At 41.0% G+C, this 23168-nt stretch overlaps 1 protein-coding gene across 2 annotated transcripts in view; it reads right to left on the bottom strand.

Moving 5' to 3' along the window:
* Positions 1-290: 290 nt before the first annotated feature.
* LOC145342925 (uncharacterized) overlaps positions 291-23168 on the bottom strand; it is a 106914-nt gene continuing 84036 nt past the window's right edge. Inside the window, exons 15-18 of one of the 2 annotated variants that reach the window (XM_080188547.1) lie at positions 13705-13800; positions 10889-11064; positions 2617-2707; positions 291-2130 (exon numbers count right to left, since the gene is read on the bottom strand). In XM_080188547.1, coding sequence (XP_080044673.1) covers positions 2048-2130; positions 2617-2707; positions 10889-11064; positions 13705-13800 — 446 coding nt within the window. In that variant the 3' untranslated portion in view covers positions 291-2047. The remainder of the gene's footprint in view (positions 2131-2616; positions 2708-10888; positions 11065-13704; positions 13801-23168) is intronic. The other variant, XM_080188548.1, reaches the window with a different exon arrangement.

Here is a 23168-nt window from a genome sequence, read left to right as displayed (position 1 = left end):
CTCACCTGAAATAACAAGAAAAATAAGCTAAGGTTAACGTTACAGGGATCTTAGATCAATATTTGTGCTCCCACTACAAAATGATACGTATGGGAAAAGCTAAATAAGTTCAGTTCTTGGCCTTGTATTTCCACTAATGAATATAATAATTCTTCACTCCACATCTCAAGAAAACCAAATGACTTTATAAAGGCAGAGAGAGAGAGATTGGGGAAGAAATTCATGGCACATGGCGAACATCCCACAATGATGCACATAAGAAAGTAAATCAGCAAAGACAAATTGCATGATCTTTTATTCCCAATTTTTTTAAAAAACAAAGTATTTGGAAAAATGGCAATCACTACAACTTTCTGCAGGTGGGCTGAAGGTTGTTTTGTACATATACATTTTAATATCCATTCAAGTGCTTGCACGTCAAACACTCATCTTTTGTATAAATTGCCTCTTTATAAAACAGAATGTATTTATGAGTTATTACAAAAATAAGCACTGGTTTACTAATATTTTCTGCATAGAACTTCTTTACATTTGAAAGAACACAAATTAAAATAGGTTAAGTTTGTCTTCTGTTCAGTGGATACTAAATGGGGAACAGAATATTTATTCCTTGAGCAAAGAACCAAGTAATCCAGTTATATTACTATAGTAACGGAAGACCATAAGACAGAAAGAGAAATGGAGATGGAAAACAAAGGAACTCGGGGTTTATATATTGCTTTTCCACATTCTGATGATGTTCTAAAGCACTTTTGAACTAATGAATTATATCTGAAGATACTGTTACTCAAGCAACGTTGTGGCCCATATAAACTGTTCTGGATAGATAAATGCCTTTTGCAATTGGCATGGCCCAGTTAGCACTTCTGAAAAGAAAATCCCCATTGTTCCTTTCTGTAATAACAAATAAAATGAATTTTGGCAACCTTATAAAAGGACAACTGCCCATAATCCAAACTGATGCAAAATTAAGTGGGCAATCTCACTTTGAAAGGAGACAGAGGTGGGGTAAGAAACGGAAGCAACATAACTGTCCAGCATTGCATTCTTTTTGAAGTTTAGGGATTAAAACACTGTTTAGGGTTTTATTCTACAGCTAATGGAGCCAACAGAGAACCTAACTTGGGAAACTGTTTCCATTTTGACTACTAATGCCTCTTAACTGTAATAACGCTTCAACAATTCATCAGAAGAATTGTCAATACGGTACCAAATTTTGGACCGTTTACTGCTGCTGCTTAATGCCTAGTAGAGACTGAGAAGAAACTGCCTATACTCTTCACAGGCAATCCATACAGTTAATGGACAGCAGAAATTTTTGTTCTACTGGGCTGGACTGGATTCAATCGCAAGTACCAGGGGTGAAAGGATGTTTTAATTCTCTTCACTAGCATAGCTTAACTGAAATTAAGAATTCCAGTGTTGCTAAGTACGGCCACAAACTTGCATACTTCCATGCATGTTAAGTGAAGAAATCATGGTTTGCTTGGTTTACATTATCACTGCTGCCAGAAACAAATATACCTTGCTATAAAGAGGCACTCAGACAATTTACTCACGTTTCCTCCTCTACTCATATACGTTGAGGTTCCCAAGGTGTGTTTCCACCCCTTTGTTTATAGAAATTCGAGCACTAAAACATGGAATTGCACAAATGCAGGATCAAATTAATCACATATTATGATTACCAGTCTTTATGCTCCAAGCTCAATAAGTTTTAAGAAGCAGAATATTTGATAACAGCACATTAACTTGCAACAAAACTAACATATTCCAAAATTACTCAAAACTACTCTAACATATGATACAAACTAGAAGAGTTCTTTGCAGGTGATAAATCTCAACAAGCTGTACGTCTAGATACACCAATAGCACTGAATTCAGATTTTCTAGGCAGGTTACTTTCTATATATTTCATAAAAACAAAGTGGTTCATAAAAAAAAGTCAACATTTTAACTATTCCAAAATGCACTAAACTCTTCTTCAGGACTACAGTAATGTACAAAATATACTCCTGCCACAAAAACTGCTCCTCACGAACACTGTTCAATCCATCTTGCTTCCTTTCAACTGTGTGAAAAACAGTACAGCCTCAGTATCCTGAAGATTTGTAACATTGTACGTGTTACCTGTAACGAAGAAATGACTATTTACACAATAGTCTAATTTATTACATTTTAAAGATTTTGAAAATTATAAAATACCCTGAATCTTCAGCCATCTATGACTGAAGATGAAATTCTTCATTTTTTAATTACTGGAACAATTTAATCATATTAGTAAGCAGCCTTGGAAATATTGTGCACTGATGTGGTATATGCTAGCAAACTGTGCTGAAATGCTCAATTAACTTGGCCATTGATAGAACTTCTGACAAATCTCACTTGCAATTACTACCCCATAAAATCAATTTTGTACTTTAGTGTCTCGCCTGCTGTTTCAATTCCTTGGTGAAATATGCAACCCCTTCACTGTGCAGGCTGCGTAGTGAGTATGACTTGTCAATCTGTGTACATTTTCATTGCCTAGCATGTAATAGTGGATGATTCCAAAATTAAACAATGCAGTTGATTGTAAGATATAAATTTACCAGTAAATAAAAAGAGATCATTTACCTGAAGGCACAAAGAAGTAATCCCCTTCTTTGAGATGGTATGTAGTACGATATATTGTAATTCCTAGTTCTCCTTTTAGGATGTGAAATACCTGTAATACAATTAGTGTGCATCAATTCTTCTAATTTTTTTAATTCATTCATAGGACATGGGTGTCACTGGCTGGTCAACATTTATTTCTCATCCCTAATGCCTGAGGGCAATTGAGAGTTAACCACATTGCTGTGGCTTTGCAGTCACACGTAGTTTACATGTAGGCATCAAGTTTATGGGTTTTACATGCTATCTGAACCAAGCATGATGGTATCATTACAAGTAATTTCATTGGCTGTTATCGGTTTCCAGGTACATCATTGGCTGGATGCCAGAGAAACTTCTTGAAGTTGAAACAATTTGTGGATAAAAGAGATCATAGAATCATAGAAACCCTACAGTACAGAAAGAGGTGATTCGGCCCACTGAGTCTGCACCAACCACAATCCCACTCAGGCCATATCCCCATATCCTTACATATTTTACCCACTAATCCCTCTAACCTAAGCATCTCAGGACACCAAGGGCAATTTTTAGCATGGCCAATCAACCTAACCCACACATCTTTGGACTGTGGGAGGAAACCGGAGCACCCAGACACAAGGAGAACGTGCAAACTCCACAGCATGACCCAAGCCAGGAATTGAACCCAGGTCCCTGGAGCTTTCAAGCAGCAGTGCTAGCCACTGTGCTATCGTGCCGACCCCTGTGCTACCATGCCGCTCCCACAATGTTTCAGTCCTTTGTCTCGAGCAACAACTCCAGAGATCAAAAATCACAAGAAGGGGGCGTTGAAACTAATTTGTCAGGGGAATGGGAAAATGAGCTGTAGTCCAAAAGCCAGTGTTGAAGGTTGACAGGATGGTGGGTTGAAGTGTATCTACTTCAGTGCAAGGAATAAGGTAGGTGAACTTGGAGCATGGATTGGTACTTGGGACTATGATGTTGTGGCTATTACAGAGACATGTTTAGAACAGGGACAGGAATGGTTGTTGGCAGTTCTGGGGTATAGATATTTCAGTAAGAGTAGGGAAGGTGGTAAAAGAGGTGGAGGAGTAGTATTGTTAATCAAGGATAGTTTAACAGTTGCTGAAAGGCATTTTGAGGGGGATCTGCCTACTGAGGTAGTATGGGCTGAAGTTAGAAATAGGAAAGGATCAGTCACGTTGTTAGGAGTTTTCAATAGGCCCCCAAATAGTAATAGAGATGTGGAGGAGAAAATGGCAAAGCAGGGTAGTTATCATGGGTGACTTTAACTTTCCAAATATTGATTGGAACCTTTATAGGTCAAATAGTTCGGACGGATCACTTCTTGTACAGTGTGTGCAGGAGGGTTTCCTGACACAATATGTGGATAAGCCGACAAGAGGTGGGGCCACATTGGACTTGGTACTGAGTAATGAACCAGGCCAAGTGTTAAATTTGTTTGTGGAGAGCACTTTAGAGATGGTGACCACAATTTGGTGTCCTTCATTATTGCAATGGAGAGGGATAGGGTCACACAACAGGGCAAGGTTTATAATTGGGGCAGGGGTAATTATGATGTGATTAGGCAAGAATTAGGGAGCGTAAGATGGAAACAGAAACTGTTCAAGGAACAAATACTGTGTATGCTTGATAGGTATGTCCCTGTCAGGTAGGGAGGAAATGGCCGAGTGAGGGAACCATGGTTCACAAAGGAGATTGAATGTCTTGTCAAGAGGAAAAAGAAAGCATATGTAAGGATAAAAATACAAGGTTCAGATAGGTCGCCTGAGGGTTACAATGTAGCTGGGAATGAGTTAAAATAAAAAAGGGCTTAGGAGAGCTAGGAGGGGGCATGAGAAGTCCTTGGCGGGTTGGATAAAGGAAAATTCCAAGGTTTTTTACTCTCAAGTGAGAAATAAAAGAATGATCAGGCTGAAGTTAGGGCCGGTCAAGGATAGTAGTGGAAACTTGTGCATGGAGCCAAAAGAGATAGGAGAGGCGTTGAATGAATACTTCTCTTCAGTGTTCACTAAGGAGACGGGCCATGTTTTTGAGGATGAAAGTGTTTTACAGCCTAATAGAATGGAGGAGGTAAATGTTCTGAGGGAAGATGTATTAGCAATTTTGAAAAACCTGAGGGTCGATAAGTCCCCTGGGCCAGATAAGATACCTCGGGAAGCAAGGGATGAGATTGTGGAGACTTTGCTTAGATCTTTAGATTCTCATTGTCCACAGGGATTGTGCCAAAGGACTGGAGAGTGGAGAATATTGTTCCTCTCTTCAAGAAAGGAAATAGGAATGACCCTGGTAATTATAGGCCAGTTAGTCTTACTTCGGTGGTCAGTAAGTTAATGGAAAGGGTCCTGAGAGGTAGGATTTATGACCATTTGGAAAGATGCAGCTTAAACTGGGACAGTCAGCATGGTTTTGTGAGGGGTAAGTCCTGCCTCACAAATTTGATTGAATGCTTTGAGGAGGTAACTAAATGAGTAGACAAAGGTAGAGCAGTTGATGTTGTATACATGGATTTTAGTAAGGTGTTTGATAAGATTCCCCATGGTAGGCTCATGAAGAAAGTCAGGAGGTATGGGATAGAAGGAAATTTGGCCGATTGGATAAGTAACTGGCTGTCTCATAGAAAATAGAGGGTGGTGGTGAAGGGAAGATTTTCAGACTGGAGGCCAGTTACCAGTGGTGTACCACAGGGGTCAGTGCTGGATCCTCTGCTATTTATGATTTTTATCAATGACTTGGAAGAGGGGACTGAAGGGTGGGTTAGTAAATTTGCTGATGGCACCAAGATTGGTGGAGTAGTGGATGAGGTGGAGGGCTCTTGTAGGCTGCAAAGAGACATTGATAGGATGCAGAGCTGGGCAGAACAGTGGCAGATGGAGTTTACAGAAATCATAGAAATCCTGCAGTGCAAGAGGGCCATTCGGCCCATCGAGTCTGCACCGATCACAATCCCACCAAGGCCCTAACCCCATATCCCTACATATTTACCTGTTAATCACTCTGACCTACGCATCTCAAGATTCTAAGGGGCAATTTTTTTTTAGCATGGCCAATCAACCTAACCCGCACATCTTTGGACTGTGGGAGGAAACCAGAGCACCCAGAGGAAGCCCACGCAGAATCAAGGAGAACGTGCAAACTCCACACAGATGGTGACCCAAGCCGGGAATCGCATACAGGTCCCTGGAGCTGTGAAGAGCGGTGCTAACCACTGTGCTACCATGCCACCCTTTCTTAAAAATTCCTAGCCTGTCTTTTTTGCCATTTCCCCGAATATCATAAAAGTTTAACCCTGATAAGTGCGAGGTGATTCATTTTGGTAGGACAAACTTGAATGTGGATTACCAGGTCAACGGCAGGGTTCTGAGAAACATGGAGGAACAGAGAGAACTTGGGGTTCATATCCACAGATCTCTGAATGTTGCCACTCAAGTGGATAGAGCTGTGAAGAAGGCTTATAGTATGTTAGTGTTTATTAAGAGGCAAGCCGTGGGGTTATGTTGCAACTATACAAGACCTTGGTGAGAATATTATGTGCAGTTCTGGTCACCTCACTATAAGAAGGATGTGGAAACATTGGAGAGAGTGCAGAGGAGATTTACCAGGATGCTGCCTGGTTTGGAGGGTAGGTCTTATGAGGAAAGGTTGATGGAGCTGGGGCTTTTCTCTTTAGAGCGGAGGAGGATGAAAGGTGACTTAATAGAAGTTTACAAGATGATGAGGGGGACAGATAGAATAGATGTGCAGAGACTATTTCCTCGGGTGGATGTAGCTGTTACTAGGGGGCATAACTTTAAGGTTCATGGTGGGAGATATAGGAGGGATGTCCGAGGTAGATTCTTTACTCAGAGAGTGGTTGGGGTGTGGAATGCACTGCGTACTGTGATAGTGGAGTTGGAACTTTCAAGCGGTTATTGGATAGACACATGGAGCACACCAGAAATGATAGGGAGTGGGATAGCTTGATCTTGGGTTCAGACATAGCTCAGCACAACACTGAGGGCCAAAGGACCTGTACTGTGCTATACTGTTCTATGTTTAAGCGTGCCCTGAATAACATAAGAACATAAGAAATAGGAGCAGGAGTAGGCCATCTAGCCCTTCGAGCCTGCCCCGCCATTCAATAAGATCATGGCTGATCTGTCATGGCTCAGTTCCACTTTCCCGCCCTCTCCCCATAACCCTTAATCCCCTCTCTTATCAAAAACCCATCAACCCGCGTCTTAAAAATATTTAGCGAGGTAGCCTCCACCACTTCAACGGGCAGAGAATTCCAGAGATTCACCACCCTTTGAGTGAAGAAGTTCCTCCTCAACTCCGTTCTAAACCACCCCCCCTTTATCTTGAGGCTGTGCCCCCTAGTCCTACTGTCCTTTCTGAGCGGGAAGAGTCTCTCCACCTCTATCCTATCCATCCCATTCATCATCTTATACGTCTCAATGAGATCTCCCCTCATTCTTCTAAACTCTAACGAGTACAAGCCTAGTTTATTCAGCCTCTCCTCATAGCTCAACCCCCTCAACTCCGGCATCAGCCTAGTAAACCTCCTCTGCACTCCCTCCAAGGCCAAAATATCCTTGCGTAAGTACGGCGACCAAAACTGCACACAGTACTCCAGCTGCGGCCTCACCAATGCCCTATACAGCCGCAGCAAGACCTCCCTACTTTTATATTCAATCCCCTCACTATGAAGGCCAGCATCCCATTCGCCTTCCTGATCACCTGCTGCACCTGCAAGCTAGGTTTTTGCGACTCATGCACAAGGACCCCAAGATCCCTCTGCACCGTCGCCTGCTGCAGTTTTTCTCCACGTAAGTGATAATCCTTCCTACCATTATTCCTACCAAAGTGGACCACCTCGCACTTGCCAACATTAAATTCCATTTGCCATTTCCTGGCCCATTCGCCCAGCCGATCTAGATCCTTCTGTAGACTCTCCACACCCTCCGTACAATTTGCCTTTCCTCCAATCTTGGTGTCATCAGCAAATTTCGACACTCTACACTCGGTTCCCTCCTCCAAATCATCTATATAAATGGTAAAAAGCTGAGGCCCCAGCACCGACCCCTGAGGCACTCCACTAGTCACCATCCGCCAATCTGAATAGCACCCATTGACCCCGACTCTCTGCCTCCTATTTGACAATCAATCCTCTATCCACGCTAACACCCTACCCCCAACTCCATGTCCCCTGACCTTCTGCAATAACCTCCTGTGAGGTACTTTGTCAAACGCCTTCTGAAAATCCAGAAAGACCACATCCACCGGCTCTCCACTATCCACCGCCCTAGACACATCCTCATAGAACTCCAGTAAATTTGTCAGACACGACTTCCCTTTAACGAAACCGTGCTGCGACTGCTCTATCAAGCAATTCCTCTCAAGATGCCTCGCTATTTCCTCCTTGATGACGGATTCTAACATTTTACCTACAACAGACGTTAAACTAACCGGCCTATAATTCCCTGCCTTTTGCCTGGCACCCTTCTTAAACAACGGCGTAACATTAGCCGCTTTCCAATCTTCCGGCACTTCCCCGGAATCCAGCGACGTCTGGAAAATAACCACCAAGGCATCCACTATCACCTCCGCCATTTCTTTCAGAACCCTCGGATGCATTCCATCCGGTCCTGGCGACTTGTCCACAATCAGTCCCACCAGTCTGTCGAGCGCCTCCTCTCTAGTAACAGTAATGTCATTAAGACCCTCCAGTCCTACCACCTTTCCATCTCTAACACCCGGCAAATTATTCACGTCCTCCTCCGTGAAGACAGAAACAAAAAAGTTATTCAGGACCTCAGCCATATCCCCATCCCCTACCACTAAGTCCCCCTTCTCATCCTCTAAGGGACCAACGTTCACCTGAGGACAGATTTTACATTGGGAACAGAATTGGCCACTTCATTCTAACGTGTGGTATTTGTTTTCAATTAAAGTGCTAATGTTCAGTTAAGAGTTAAAGTTCAGTTAGAGTTAATGTTTGGTTAAGAGTTAAAATTCAGTAAAAGAGCTAAAGTGTTACAACTGTTTAAATTGGTACCAAGTGTAAAATAAAGAAAGAATGTTAAGAAAATTAAGTTAACTCCTGTTGTTGTTTGTCACATTAAATTGGAATGCATGGATGGTGTTTAAATTATAGCAGAATAATATTGTCTCATTAAGCGTGGGAGACTAGAAGTGAAGAACAAGTTGCTATCAAAACACATATTAATCCACAAGGTTTCATATGCAAAAACTATTTCAGCAAAATAAAAATCCAATGGATTAGCAGAACCCCCAGTTTATCAAAAAATCCAATATGTTGACCAGGAAGTTGGAGGTTGGAGGATCCATGATAAATAGAAACATGAATTAGAAACAGGTAAATAAAGCTTGAAGACAGTCATGCCAACTTAATCTTCCCTTTCCTGAAAGTGTTCTGTATTGGCATAGCAGTTCAACAATATGACTTCTGATTCCCTGGCAGGGTCAATGAATGCAAACTACATAATATTCCTGTCAGCATTTGCCATCTAAAACTGAGAAGCTTCACACATATGCAGAGTAACGCAGAAACCGAGAGTTATTGTCAGTGATTAATAACTTCAGAATTAATACTTTAACACCCCAACTCCTCCAAAAAGCTGATTTTATATTTGTGGGTTGCCAAATTTCTCCACAACAATAATTCCACATATTTCAAATGCATTTTTTTCTTTGCTTAAAAGTTGATCTTTATTTTAGTTCCTATATTAATCCAATCATAATCACGTATTTCACTAGTTGAAAAATTGAAGGCAAAAATATTCCGTACTTTTGACTTTCTGGTTTGCAGTGTGTGAATACTTCAATGTGACATCCCCATGATCTTGCACCAGATTTAAATTAGCAAGGGCAAAGGGAAAAATCATCATAAAGATCAGTAGAAGTGCAACATAGATACCTGTACTGTCGTTCACTCAGAAAAATACAATTATATGTGAGAGTATAATTGATGTCCATAATAGATCAATGCCACAGTGCGCACGGGCGGCCGTGTGTGTGTATTACATGACTTAAATCTCGAAAGGGATCAAATCCTTTTAACTATATGATCATCAATGTATTTGATTAGAATGCATGGTCAACAGACCAAGCCACTAACCTCAAAGAAAACTGTCCACAAAGATCTACCAATTACAGATCTGCAATACAATTCGCAGATTGATAAGCACAGAAAATCATTGAGCCAATTATTCCTCTGCTATCTCTTTGGTAAAGCTATTAATTAATCACAATTCTTTGTTACTTTTTCCTCTCAAATATTTATCCCATTTTCTTTGAACATCTCCCATCACCTTTTCAGGCAATGCATACCAGGTCACAACTCAATCAAAAATAAGTCATGTCACCTCTGGTTCTTTCGCTAAAACCTTAATCAATGTCTTTTTGTGACTGACCTCTCTTGCTGCTGGAGAATCTTCATTTGCTAAAAACTATTCATGATTCTGAACACCTCTATCAAAGTTCTTCTTATCATTCTCTATTTTAAGTAAAACAACCACAGCTTCTTTCATCTTTCCATTTCACTGAAGTCCTTCATCCCCAGCACCATTCCAAAATAAAGTCCTTTTGCACCATTTTCAAGCCTGGTATGGTGCTCAGAATTGGAAACAATGTCCTTGATATTGACTGGAGTTTTCCAAATGTAGGGAGGAGCTCTAGCTTCAACTTTACAGTGTGCGTCCCAGCTTCGTAGGGTCTTTGCCTAACCATCATTGTTTAAAGAGCTTTGCAAAGATGTGTTTTCAGGAGATTTCTGAAGCAAGTGAGAAAGGTTTTGGAAGACATTTCTGAAGGATAAGCATCTGACAGTTTTGCAGTATACGAGATCATCTTAAGTGGGCTGGCAAGAGTAGGATGAAACTTCGCAATAGTTTTCCTGGGAGACCAACATGCATTGGAGTTGGCAAGGCTGGAGATTCATGGACTTTGTGCCAAGAAGACTGAAGTTAGAGTGAAAGCAAGTACCAAAGTAGAGGCAGGTACAATTTTGTATTTTAAAAAGTGTACAGACAGTTACATGGGTAAGATGGGTATATAGGGATATGGGCCAAATGTGAGCAATTAGGACTAGCTTAGGGGTTAAAAAAGGGGTGGCATGGACAGGTCAGGCTGAAGGGCCTGTTTCCATGCTATAAATCTCTATGACTCTATAATAAAGTGTAATAAGGATCTTTAAATATAACACCACCAATGCTTCATGAAGAATAAATCAATATATGAGAAATGTACTTACCATGGTATCTTTATAAACCATTTGACAACCCTTTTCTTTGTATGGTCCCAAAACTAGTTTGCCACAAGAAAATGTGTGCCAATTTAAACTTTTGCAGATGGCAATCGATCTGTTATCCTCATACTCTGTCTTTAAGGGATAGAAGAAATCACACATATCTGAAGTAGTAACGCAGTCTGAAAGTGAAAAATAAATATTATTAGATGTATAGTGCATAGAAACTAAATCAAACATAGCCATTACTGGGCACGAAAAGCTCTTGTCCATGGGGTGACACAATGGCACAGTTGTTAGCATTGCCACCTCACAGCCAGGGACCAGGTTCAATTCTGGCCTTGGGTAACTGTCTTTGTGGAGTTTGCATGTTCTCCCAGTGTTTGCGTGGGTTTCCTCCAGGCACTCCAGTTTCCTCCCACAGTCCAATGATGTATAGGTTAGGTGGACTGGCCATGGTAAATTGCCCCTTAGTGTCCCAAGATGTGAAAATTAGATAGATTAGCCATGGGAAAGCGGTAGGGGACGGGGCCTGGCTAAGTTACTCTGTCAGAGTTGGTGCATATTTGATAGAATGACCTCTTCTGCACTATAGGGATTCTATGATTTAGATCCATTTTAATGCATTAATTTAAACATCAATCATCTGCTTTTAACTTGCACTCTTTTTATGTTTATTCTGATCCACATCAGCTAGTGTGTAAGAGTAAACTGAGTAAAAACTTGCACCTCTTTATCAAATCTGACCACAATTTAAGAAAACCATAGAAACTAGATCAGCCAGAGGCCAATTTTCTACAACTCAAAATACGATTAAGTGCAAAATGTAGAACAAAAGAAAGATACTGCAGATATTGGAAATAAAAACAGAACCTGATGGAAATGCTCGGCAGATCAGACAGCGTCTGTGGAGAGAAACAAAGAACAAAGAACAACACAGCACGGGAAACAGGGCCTTCAGCCCAACGAGCCCGCGCCACCATTTTAACATTATGAGTCCCCTCTCCACCCATGACCCTTGTCTATGCTTATGGCATTCCACATTGAGGGAAGACTAATTTAGGGACAATTTGTTACACCAATCAGCCTAAGAGCACATCTTTGGGGTGTGGGAGGAAACCGGAGCACCCGGAGAAAACCCACGCAAGCACGGGGAGAATGCACAAACTCCCCCAGACACTGGCCCAAATCCATGTATCTGCACAGCAAACAGTGATAGTCACTGAGCTGTCGTGATGCCCAGCATCTGGTCCAGTTTAAGCGTACACTAACGTGAAGTACTAGGCTACTCTCGAAACATCCAAGAGCAGCCCTCGTACGCCCCATTGCATGTATGCCCCTTGTTGGGCAACAAGGCGGACCGAAGCACTTGTGGATTAAAAGAGAAATACCACGCACATCCTTATACAAACATTCAAGGGAATCCCCAGGAGCTCAAAAGTAAAACAAGTGAGCCAGAAAATATATTGGAAGATCCGTAGGAATCAATGGATTCCCAGGGACGTCCCAAGGCTCCTGAACCTTATTTAAAACAGTCTCCCACATCCCTCCATCTCCATACTGCTCATGTGCCTATCTAATTAATTCTTAAACAACTCCAGCGTGCCTGCCTCCACCACCTTGCTTAGCACAGCATTCCATACTCCCACTACCTTCTGTGTGGGAAACCTCCCTCTAACATCCGAATTATACCTCGCCACCTTCACCCTAAGCCTGTGGCCCCTCATAATGTGCATTTCCAATCTAGGAAAAGGCTTACCACTGTTTATCTCTACCCTTCATAATCTTATATACCTCTATTAGATCTCCCCTCAGTCTCCATCTTTCTAGGGAAAACAGCCCCAATTTGCCCAATCTTTCCTCATAACCCAGTCCTTCCATACCAGGCAGCATCCTGGTAAACCTCCTCTGCACTCTCTCCAGGGTCTCCACGTCTTTCCAGTAGTAAGGCGACCAGGACTCGACGTAGTACTCCAAATGCGGCCTAACCAACATTCTATACAACTGCAACATTAGACTCCAGCTCTTGTACTCTATACCCCTTCCTATAAAGGCTAACATACCATAAGCTTTCTTCACAACCATCTCCACTTGTACTGCCACCTTCAAAGACTTGTGCACTTGCACCCCCAGGTCCCTCTGCGTTTCTATACTCTTTATAGGTCTACCCTTTATCATATAACTCCCCCCTACATTATTTCTCCCAAAATGCATCACCTCACATTTATCAGGATTAAATTCCATCTGCCATTTATCTGCCTAATATACCAGCCTATCTATATCTTGTTGTATTGCCTGACACTGCTCCTCACTGTCTGCCAGTCCAGCCATCTTAGTGTCATCTGCAAACTTGCTGATCACACCATGTACTCCCTCTTCCAAGTCATTTATGTATATTACAAATAGAAGAGGTCCCAGTACTGAGCCCTGAGGCACACCACTAGTGACAGACCTCCAGCTAGAAAAAGACCCTTCCACTACTACTCTCTGTCTCCTATTACCAAGCCAGTTATCAATCCATCTGGATACCTGTCCTTGTATTCCATGAACCTTAACCTTTTCAACCAACCTACCATGAGGGACTTTGTCAAATGCCTTACTGAAATCCATATAGATGACATCAACGGCTTGTCCTTCGTCGATCGTTTTTGTCACCGTTTGAAACAATTAATGTTCTGGTGAAGGGTCATCTGCTTGAAACATTAACTTTGTTTCTTTCCACAAATATAACCGGATCTGCTAAGTATTTGCATCACAAAGAATATTTTCTGACTCGACAGACTAGAATGAAAACTTTGCAGTCACTTGGTAATGACACAAACCTATAAATACTTCACTGTTTTCTTTTACACTCCAAACACAAGTAGATTTCAAACTTTCTTGTATAGCTTCTTCAGAAGGCTCCTTCTCATTGTTTTCTGTTCAAATAATAAAACTGATTTATTATTAGAAAGTACTTGAATTTTCTTTTCATCATTATAACATATTTAGTATATTTAATACTATTAAAACTAGCAAATTTTATTAATTAAATGTGAGGATTAATCCACAATTACAGGAAAGGAAGACATTGTTCACAAAATGAATGTGACACAGATGAGCTGAATGATGAGCTGGGTAAAACAACATATCCTTACAGCTAGTATTAAGCTGCCACCTTTATTTTTTTTGAATACTTGTCAAAGTGTAATTTTTTAATGGATGAATCATGCAGCACATTCATTCAAGTTAATCAGCACCTGATCAGTAAATTCTAATGTAAAGCAAGATTTTCTGGGCTGGGAACATGATAAATGCAGGGGATTTGGAATACTGCTCACTGAAGGCTGAACACCAATATAAAATGGTTTAACCCAAAAATATGTGTCCACATTCTAATTTCTACATAATTCCAGCATTTGGTCAATTCAGAATTCAAAACATTCAGAAAGCACCAACATGAGTTGTCAACAAGTTTTGATTGGTGCAATCCAGATTCTGCACCTATTTCGGGATCAAAATCAAGTGTATACACACAAAAAATTAAGATAAAGTGATTCAGTATGGCAAGCAAAAATGAACCTTAATAAAAGACTATCTGCAGTACACAGAAAACATAAGCAGTGCACCTCCTAATCAACACTGAATATTTATCATCCAACTCCTTAACATTGCAAAGCCTACCCTATCTTATTTCAATTTGATGCAGTGTGGAGGTTGTTTTCTGAAATTGCCCCTCCTCAAAATAGAAGAGAATATGTTGGTGACCTTCTCTCGGAGCAAGACTCCATCACCTGGCAACAACCAACTCATCTCTCACACACACATGCACACAACTCATACTCAGTAAAAGGTTCCAAGTGATGGCTTAAGATGTAGATGAGGAGACCAGAAGTGGGAGGTGGGCTTGCACTGCTCAAAAGAGAACTGCTGAATGAGTTGGCTGAAAGTCAGACCATAAGGGATTGTATCCAGTATATAAACATTATTATCAACCACTCCGTATTCTAAACTTTAAAGCTTTTTACCGTAATTGCAAGCCAACTACATTTGAAGGGGGAATTCCACAGCAAGCCACACACCTCCACTGTCCACTTGCGTGAATGATTGTGACTCAAGCAACACTCAGAAGGTTTGAAAGCATTCCCCCCCTTTGGTTGACACCCCAACCATCATCCACTGAACCAGGAGGTAGAAGTGGAGTGTGGATGCCACGAGTACAGCCCAAGAGTGGGCCGGCTACCTCACTGAATCATAGAATACCTACAGTGCAAAAGGAGCCCATTTGGCTCATCGAATCTGCACTGACCAAAATCCCACCCAGGCCCTATTCCCATAACCCTACTTATCTACCCTGCTAATTCTCCTGACACTAGGGTCAATTTACCATGGCCAATCAACCTAACCCTGCACATCTCTGGACTATGGGAAGAAACCAGAACACCTGGAGAAATCCACGCAGACATGGGGAGAATGTGCAAACTCCACACAGACAGTGACCCGAGACTGGAACTGAACCCAGGTCCTTGGCACTGTGAAGCAGCAGTGTTAACCACTGTGCCACCCTCATCTAGAAGGACTGCAAGCAAAGATCGACTGCAGTGCAAAGCAGGTACACCCATCTGTCAGTCAATACCTGTTTTCTAATATATGTTAATAACATAAAATGAAACTACTGCAGGTAAAGATTATGAGTATTATAAAATGGTCCCTCACCAAAATCATGGTCACAGCCAATTTGTACATTAAAGTTAGAAGATAAAACGACCAGTTAAATTATATTTCATTTGATTTGAAATTTTGAGCTCCACTGATAAGTTTTATGTTTCAGTAAATGAAGCTTTTCATGATATCATGCCATCAGACAGGCCATGAAATCAAAGGGAACATCAATTAATGCCAATCGTAAGGTTTGAAGTCTGGGTCATCAGTGCATGATAATTGCTATACATCCCATTAAATGTGCTGATATGAACTATACTTAACTCACAACCAGCTTTTTTTAAAAAATAAAACTTCTCAATCCCCCTCTTCCCAACTCATCTGCTCTGCAAGTTCAATACAGTAAAAAGTCTGACAACACCAGGTTTTAGTCCAACCTATTTATTTGATAATATACTATATATTATCAAATAAATAGGTTGGACTAAAACCTGGTGTTGTCAGACTTTTTACTGTGTTTACGCCAGTCCAACGCCGGCATACCCACATCATGACTGCAAGTCCAAACCATGGCTTTTATGTCACTACAGCAATTTTTAAATAAAACTCTAAAACTTCATCTGCGCAAGGTAACTTCTAGTGCTAATTCTACTTACAACTAATTTTAGTTTAGAAAAGAGTGAATCTAGGCAACAAATCAGGTAAGCAATAAGTGCTCTAATCTGCCTCACCACCTTAATATAATGCAAGTAACGCAGAAGAACACACTGTCTTAGGGATTAAACATGTGGTGGCCCACTTGATAGCATTCTTGCCTGAGTCAGAAGGTTCCAGGTTCAAGTCCTACACCAGAGCTTGAGCATAAAAATCAAGGCTAACAGCACACCCAAGTACTGAAGGAAGAACTACACTATTCAGATGCCATCCTTCACATGAGCCTGTCTCCTTCTCAGGTGAATATAAAAGATCTCATGCTACTATCTTGAAAAAAAAGCAAACAAGTTATCACTGCTACCCTAGTCAATCCATATCCCTCAAATAAAATCACAAAAATTAACATTATCTGTTCATTACCATAGTTTAAGTACAACTTAAACTAGCTGCCACATTCCCCATTACAATAGTGACTAATTTTAAAAACACTTAAATGACTGTAATGCACTGAAACATTGGGTAATAGTGAACAGTGCTATGTATGTTTTATATATGTGGAAGTCTTTTGTTGACAAAGTCAAGCAACTCTGATTGCAGTGTGACACAATGACAATTACTGTCCAAACCTGCAGGACTTTACTCAATGTGACAATGCAATAGAAACGGGAAGAAAATATGCAGGAGAAATACAACTTTTCTAAAACAATTGCAATGATGCTGCCCGGAATTCAGCAGTTCAGGCTAAGATTGATGAGTTATGGCCATGGCAGAATATATGCACAAGAAGTAACAACTGCAGTCACACTGTCATGACTATCATAAGGAACCAAAAAGAGAATTTACATTTCATTGAGGAGTTCAAGCAGGTACATCCTTAATCGTTCAGCAGCTACTGCAAAAATAGTTGTAGGAAATAAAACAAGCAAGTCAACAATGGGGAGGCATTGATGTAGCAGCATTATCACTGAAATACCAATTCAGAGACCCAGGCTAATGCTCTGGGGAGCCAGGTTTAAACAAACCATGGTAGGTGATGAAATCTGAATTCAGCAAGGATCTGGAATTAAAAGTCTAATGATGTTCGGAAAGCCATCGTTGATTGTCATAAAAACTCATCTAGTTCACTAATGTCCTTAAGGGAAGGAAATTCTGCTGTCCTTACCTTATCTGGTCTACAACTAACTCCAGAGCCACAGCAATGTGGTTAACTCTTAAATGCCGTTGGAAATGGTCCAGCAAACTACTCTGCTCAAGGTCAATAAATGCTGGCCAGACCACATCCCATGAATAATTTAAAAAAATGAAGAATGTCTCTAAATGAAGAAAATTGTCTGGAAGGATGGCCAGACTATAACCCCACTAATCCAATATATAGCAGTACTTCGAAAGTGGAAGCACCTCATCCCATGAAAGTATTAAAAAAAAAACAAGATAAAGAATTTCTCTAAACCAAGAATATTGGGCAGAATTTTCTCAAAAAAAATTTAAGTGTCAAATGGGCAAGAAAACGGTAGATTTCCTCTTTGGTTTTTTCAGCAAGGCAAGTAATGCAAATTTACGGCACTCCATGCAAAACAGGAGCCGTCATGCGATGCTGGCAGGTAGGGGCCGGGGGATGTAGCCTCATCTCATCTGTGAAGCTGGCTACTGAGCTCTAGGGGGTGCCATTATGCAGATGCCCCGATCTCCAAGTGATCACAGCGTACATATTGTACTGTGAGATCTGTCACTTCCCACACATGATGTGGATGTAATCTCTAAACTGTCTGTGCTTTATACGCTCTGTCTGAGGCCAGAACTCTCCATGCACCTGACGAAGAGGGAAACCTCGAAAGCTTGTGCGTTTACTATCAAATAAATCGGTTGGACTAAAACCTGGTGTTGTCAGACTTTTTACTGTACTTCCCACACAGACATCGCCTTCCCCAATTTGCTACCCCTACAGATTTCTACCCAACCAACTGTGATCACACTGGCTCAGCCACACGCCACCAACACCATCCCCACCAGAGTTCCCCCTTCCCTAATCCCATGGAGCTCCACCTCCCAAACCCCACCCCCTTGGCACTATCAGGATGCCACAGGCACCGTTAGTTTTAGCAGCAACAGCCACACCCCATGAATGAGAAACAAGAATGCAATATTAGCACAGAAGGCATGTCTTGCTTATCTGAATTCTGAAATTGAAGTAATGTTAACCTACAGGATCATGGTTATGACTTCAGTAAAATTATTATTCACCCAATTCATGCCAGTTAGTCAGAAATCTGTGATAAGCGAACAGATCTGGATGAATCTGGCCATCAGAGCACATATCATATGGAAAAGGAACTCCATAGAAAAACACCAATTATATCTACAAATTGTTTTAATAACCTTACAAAGTGCATATAATTTTCAGTGAAAATGTGCATTCAAAGTTAAAAACCAAATAGATGAAAGTCAAACAATAACTTATTGTAACAGAGGGAAAACTAATTTGGAACTTCAGAATTTGTCATTTTTAACTCATATTTTCTAACATTTGAAGACTGTTAGAAGTCTTTAATGATTGATCATGAATAAACAGTGGAAGCAAACCAATGGTGGAATAATACAGTAAAAATAAAATTAGAGCACAGAAATAGGTCATTCTGCCGTACAATTCTTACGTTCTACAGAAACCTCCTCCCACCTGATTTCACCCAACTCTATCAACATAAGCTTTAATCCTATTATCCCTCATTTTTAATTAGTTTTTCCTTAAATTGCATCTATATTATTTGACTCAGGTTTTCCTACTGACAGCTCTCTAGGTAAAGTGTTTCTTCCTGAACTCCTACTGAACAAATTCCCAACCAGGCTGACTGTGTGGAGTTTGCACGTTCTCCCTGTGTCTGCGTAGCTTTCCTCCAGGTGCTCCAGTTTCCACCCACAGTCCACAGATGCGCTGGTTACGTTGATTGGCCATGCTCAATTGCCCCTTAGTGTCAGGGAGCTTAGCAGGGTAAATAAGTGGGGTTACAGGGATAGGCTTGGGTGTGATGTTGTTGGTGCAGGCTTGATAGGCCGAATGGCCTCTTTCTGCACTGCAGGGTTTCTATGACCAATAAATGCCCCCCAGTTTTGGACTCTCCCACCAATGGAAATATTCCCTTTGTATCTACTCTGTAAAATCCTTTCATAATCTTAAGTACCTCAATCAGTTCATCTCTCAGCTTTTTCCTTTTTAGAATAACGAACGAAAGCATTTCCAGATGAGTATAACCTCTCAGTTCCAGTAATTTCTTTATGTGCGTCGATGGACACGTGCAGCTCCATCAAGGACGGTCACCTCAGCACTTCACTGTGCTACAAGCCCATGGATAACCTCACGATGCTCCACTTCTCCAGCTTCCATCCTAAACACGTTAAAGAAGTCATCCCCTATGGACAAGCCCTCCGTATACACAGGATCTGCTCAAATAAGGAGGATTGCAACAGGCACCTATAGATGTTGAAAGGCACCCTCGTAAGAACAGGATATAGCACTCTACTCATCGATCGACAGTTCCAACGTGCACAGCAAAAAACTGCACCAACCTCCTCAGAAGACAAACATGGGACATGGCCGACAAAGTACCCTCCATCATCCAGTACTTCCCCAGAGCGGAGAAACTACAACATCTTCTCCAGAACCTTCAACATATCGTCGATGAAGACAAGCATCTCGTCAAGGCCATCCCACACCCCCACTATTTGTCTTCAAACAACCATGCAACCTCAAACAGACCATTCTACACAGCAAATTACCCAGCCTTCAGATCAGTGACCACAACAACCTCTGCAAGACGTTCCAGATTATCGACACGGATACCATCATCTCACGCGAGAACACTATCCATCAAGTACACAACACATACTCTTGCGACTCGGCCAATGTTGTCTACCTGATATGTTGCAGGAAAGGATGTCCTGAAGCATGGTACATTGGCAAGACCATGCAGACACTACGACAACGGATAATGGACACCGCTCAACAGTCATCAGGCAGGAGTATTCCCTTCCTGTTGGGAAACACTTCAGCAGTCAAGGGCATTCAGCTTCTGATCTTCGGGTAAGAGTTCTCCAAGGAAGCCTTCAAGACACATGACAAAGCATAATCTCCGAGCAGAAACTGATAGCCAAGTTCCAAGGATGGCCTCAACCAGGATCTTGGGTTCGTCACGCTATCTATAACCCCCACGACTTGCCTTGTCTTGCAAAATCTCACCAACTGTCCTGACTTGAGACAATTCACACCTCTTTAACCTGTGATTAATTCTCTCTTCACTCGCATTGTCTACATTTGTAAAGACTTGATTACCCGTTAAAGACTCGCATTCCAACCATAATCTCGTAATTGAGTTTGTGTCTATATATGCCCTGTTTGTGACCCAACTCTTCACTCATCTGACGAAGGGGCAGCACTCTGAAAGCTCGAATTACCAAATAAACCTGTTGGACTTTAACTGGTGTTGTGATATTTCTTACTATGCCTACTCCAGTCCAACACCAGCATCTCCACATCATTACTGATGGTGGTCTGTGGGTTAGGAAGCTCAGGATCCAGTCGCACAGGGAGGAGCCAAGTGTGGCCAAACGGGCCACCTAAAGTGGCAATTTGTAAAGCAGTCTGGGACAATTGCACAAGAACTAAAACGACATGCTGCAGCCTAAAAGACAGAGATAAACAGGCTACAATTCTGACAACTGAATACACAGGAAATAGGCCATCCCAAAGACAATGGACACTTTCTGGTCAAAAATATTTGTTTACCAGACAAAGCAGAGCCTTAATCCCTTATTTGGGAGAGAGGTACGTGACCTACGTGCCTCCAGCACCTACAGGCATGGCCATTGGGTACACATCCAAAGATTGATGTGGCAGCACCTGACTGGACTCTTATCAATCAGGGTGATCAAGCCTTGATCGATTGATTGACAAGAATCAAGAGACCGTCCAAAAGGACATGAAACCCAACAGCGAATAAAGGGTGCTGCACAACCAAGAATCTCGCTCTCTCTCTGTGACCCCATGAACAAGCTACAACAATGGTGACCATTGCCAGCAATGACCAGCACGAGGAGAACCATCACACCCGAGAAGGAAGACCAGAGCCAGAGTGCCAGATCAGACCAAAGGACCAGACTACGCAAAGGACTACCGAGACTAGCGCACAGATAAAGGCCAATATCTGCTTAGATACTTGCCAGTCATGCAAAATTAAGTCAAGGTCTAGTATTAAACTTGAACTTTAGTATTTTCTGTAAGATAACTTATTGTTGGTTGGGTGGGTGATTATTGATTGTGTGTTTTAAATAATTATTGGTTGTACTAACAAGAAGTCTACTCGCAATTCTTTGTCTATCGTATAAAAGTTAAAACAGACTGTGCAGCAGGCACAACATGAGGCTCAGGCAACGGAGTTTGGAGACGAGTTTCTTAGGAATAATGGTGTTGAAGGCTGAACAATAGTCGATAAACAGGAGTCTGACATAGGTGTTCCAGGTTTGAGTGCAGGGCCAGGGAGATGGTGTCTGCTATGGACCTGTTGCAGCGGTAGGTAAACAGTAGTGGATCCAGACAGTCCCTGATATATAGATATATCATGGAGAAATTAATTTTAATATCGATGTGGGTATTTTGATGCAGTGTTCCTCAATATTAACTTTTCCTTCCAAATTGCTATAACCTGCTAATTTTGAATTTGAGCTCCTGATATCAAATTGTTGATGTAAATGGCGAAGAGCTAACACATTTCTTTGTGGAATACCACTTCCCACCTTTTGCCAGTCTTAGAACACAGATATACTGACAGGATAGTTGAAAAAGCAAGATACTCGAATAGTACCACATTTTTACATGGATAATGCCTTTGAGCATTGCCCTCCATCAGAAATTGTGGACTAGCCACAGATATTATTACTATAATACTATGCCAACCACTTGCACTAATTTTGTTGGTGTTTTCAACTGTGTTATACAGCATTTGAGAAAATAACCATCAGCATTATGGAATGAAGGAGAGCACTCAAAAATTTAAGGAGGACTCTATTTTGCAGCTTACCATTTTGCCAGCAGATATGAAAGTTGAAGCACACAACATACGAATGTTATGATCTACATGAGCAATTATGTTATCTATTACTAATTTTATTTCACTAATTAGAAATATACTTTTCCATATACTCAACTAAATATACATGATTAATATACTGGACAGCACAGTCTTAGTGGCCCACTGTACCTTCCCCTAAATTGAAGGATAATAACTATTACATGGAATTCACCTCATTCATCTGATTCAGAATTAACACCGTCTCCAAAACTGCACTTGATAAGATTTAGTTTGGTTTGTCACGAACGTCGAAGAAGTACTACTGACAGTGTTGTGTCACAAAGGTTCTAAATAACCAAAACAATGCTTTTCAGTTTTACAAGAGTTGAGATCCTAAAAATCATGTTATAAAAGGTGAAAAATTCTGGACACAAATGTGAACGAATTCTCAAGTCAGATCAAGAATAATATTCTTCAAAATGGATGAAATTTGTCTATCACCTGTCTCTTGCTTATGTTTTCTTTATTGCAAGTATTTTGAAATTAATCTTTAAATTGCGATATTTGTAGAGAACCACCATTGTACAATTGGAATCTTGCCACTTCAGATTATTGAAAACAATGCTGGTTCGTGTCTTCCAATTGAACTAGCCAGATTCAGAAAACAAAATCAGCAAATTCTACTGACTAAGCTGGAAACTTTTATATAGCACGCCACTGGTAAGACTTTTTTAAATGTTTAGCCAAAATAGTACTGTTATTTTATATTACACATTAAAAACTTAAAATAACAAAAAAAAAGCTGTGGTTAACTAAAGTTCAGAAAGTTACTCGATTAAAAGAAACTTAAAATGTTATTTTAAGGTTTGCTGAGCTGACTGTGAGAGCTTTAGAAATCAGTGAAAAATGACTAAGAAATCATAAAGCAGGTA

Source organism: Carcharhinus amblyrhynchos, chromosome 5 (genome assembly GCF_965287045.1).
Source record: "Carcharhinus amblyrhynchos chromosome 5, sCarAmb.v2.hapA, whole genome shotgun sequence".
Classification (NCBI taxonomy): Eukaryota; Metazoa; Chordata; class Chondrichthyes; order Carcharhiniformes; family Carcharhinidae; genus Carcharhinus; species Carcharhinus amblyrhynchos.
Note: the sequence above shows the minus strand (reverse complement) of the source record. Positions and strands in the feature narration are given on the sequence as shown.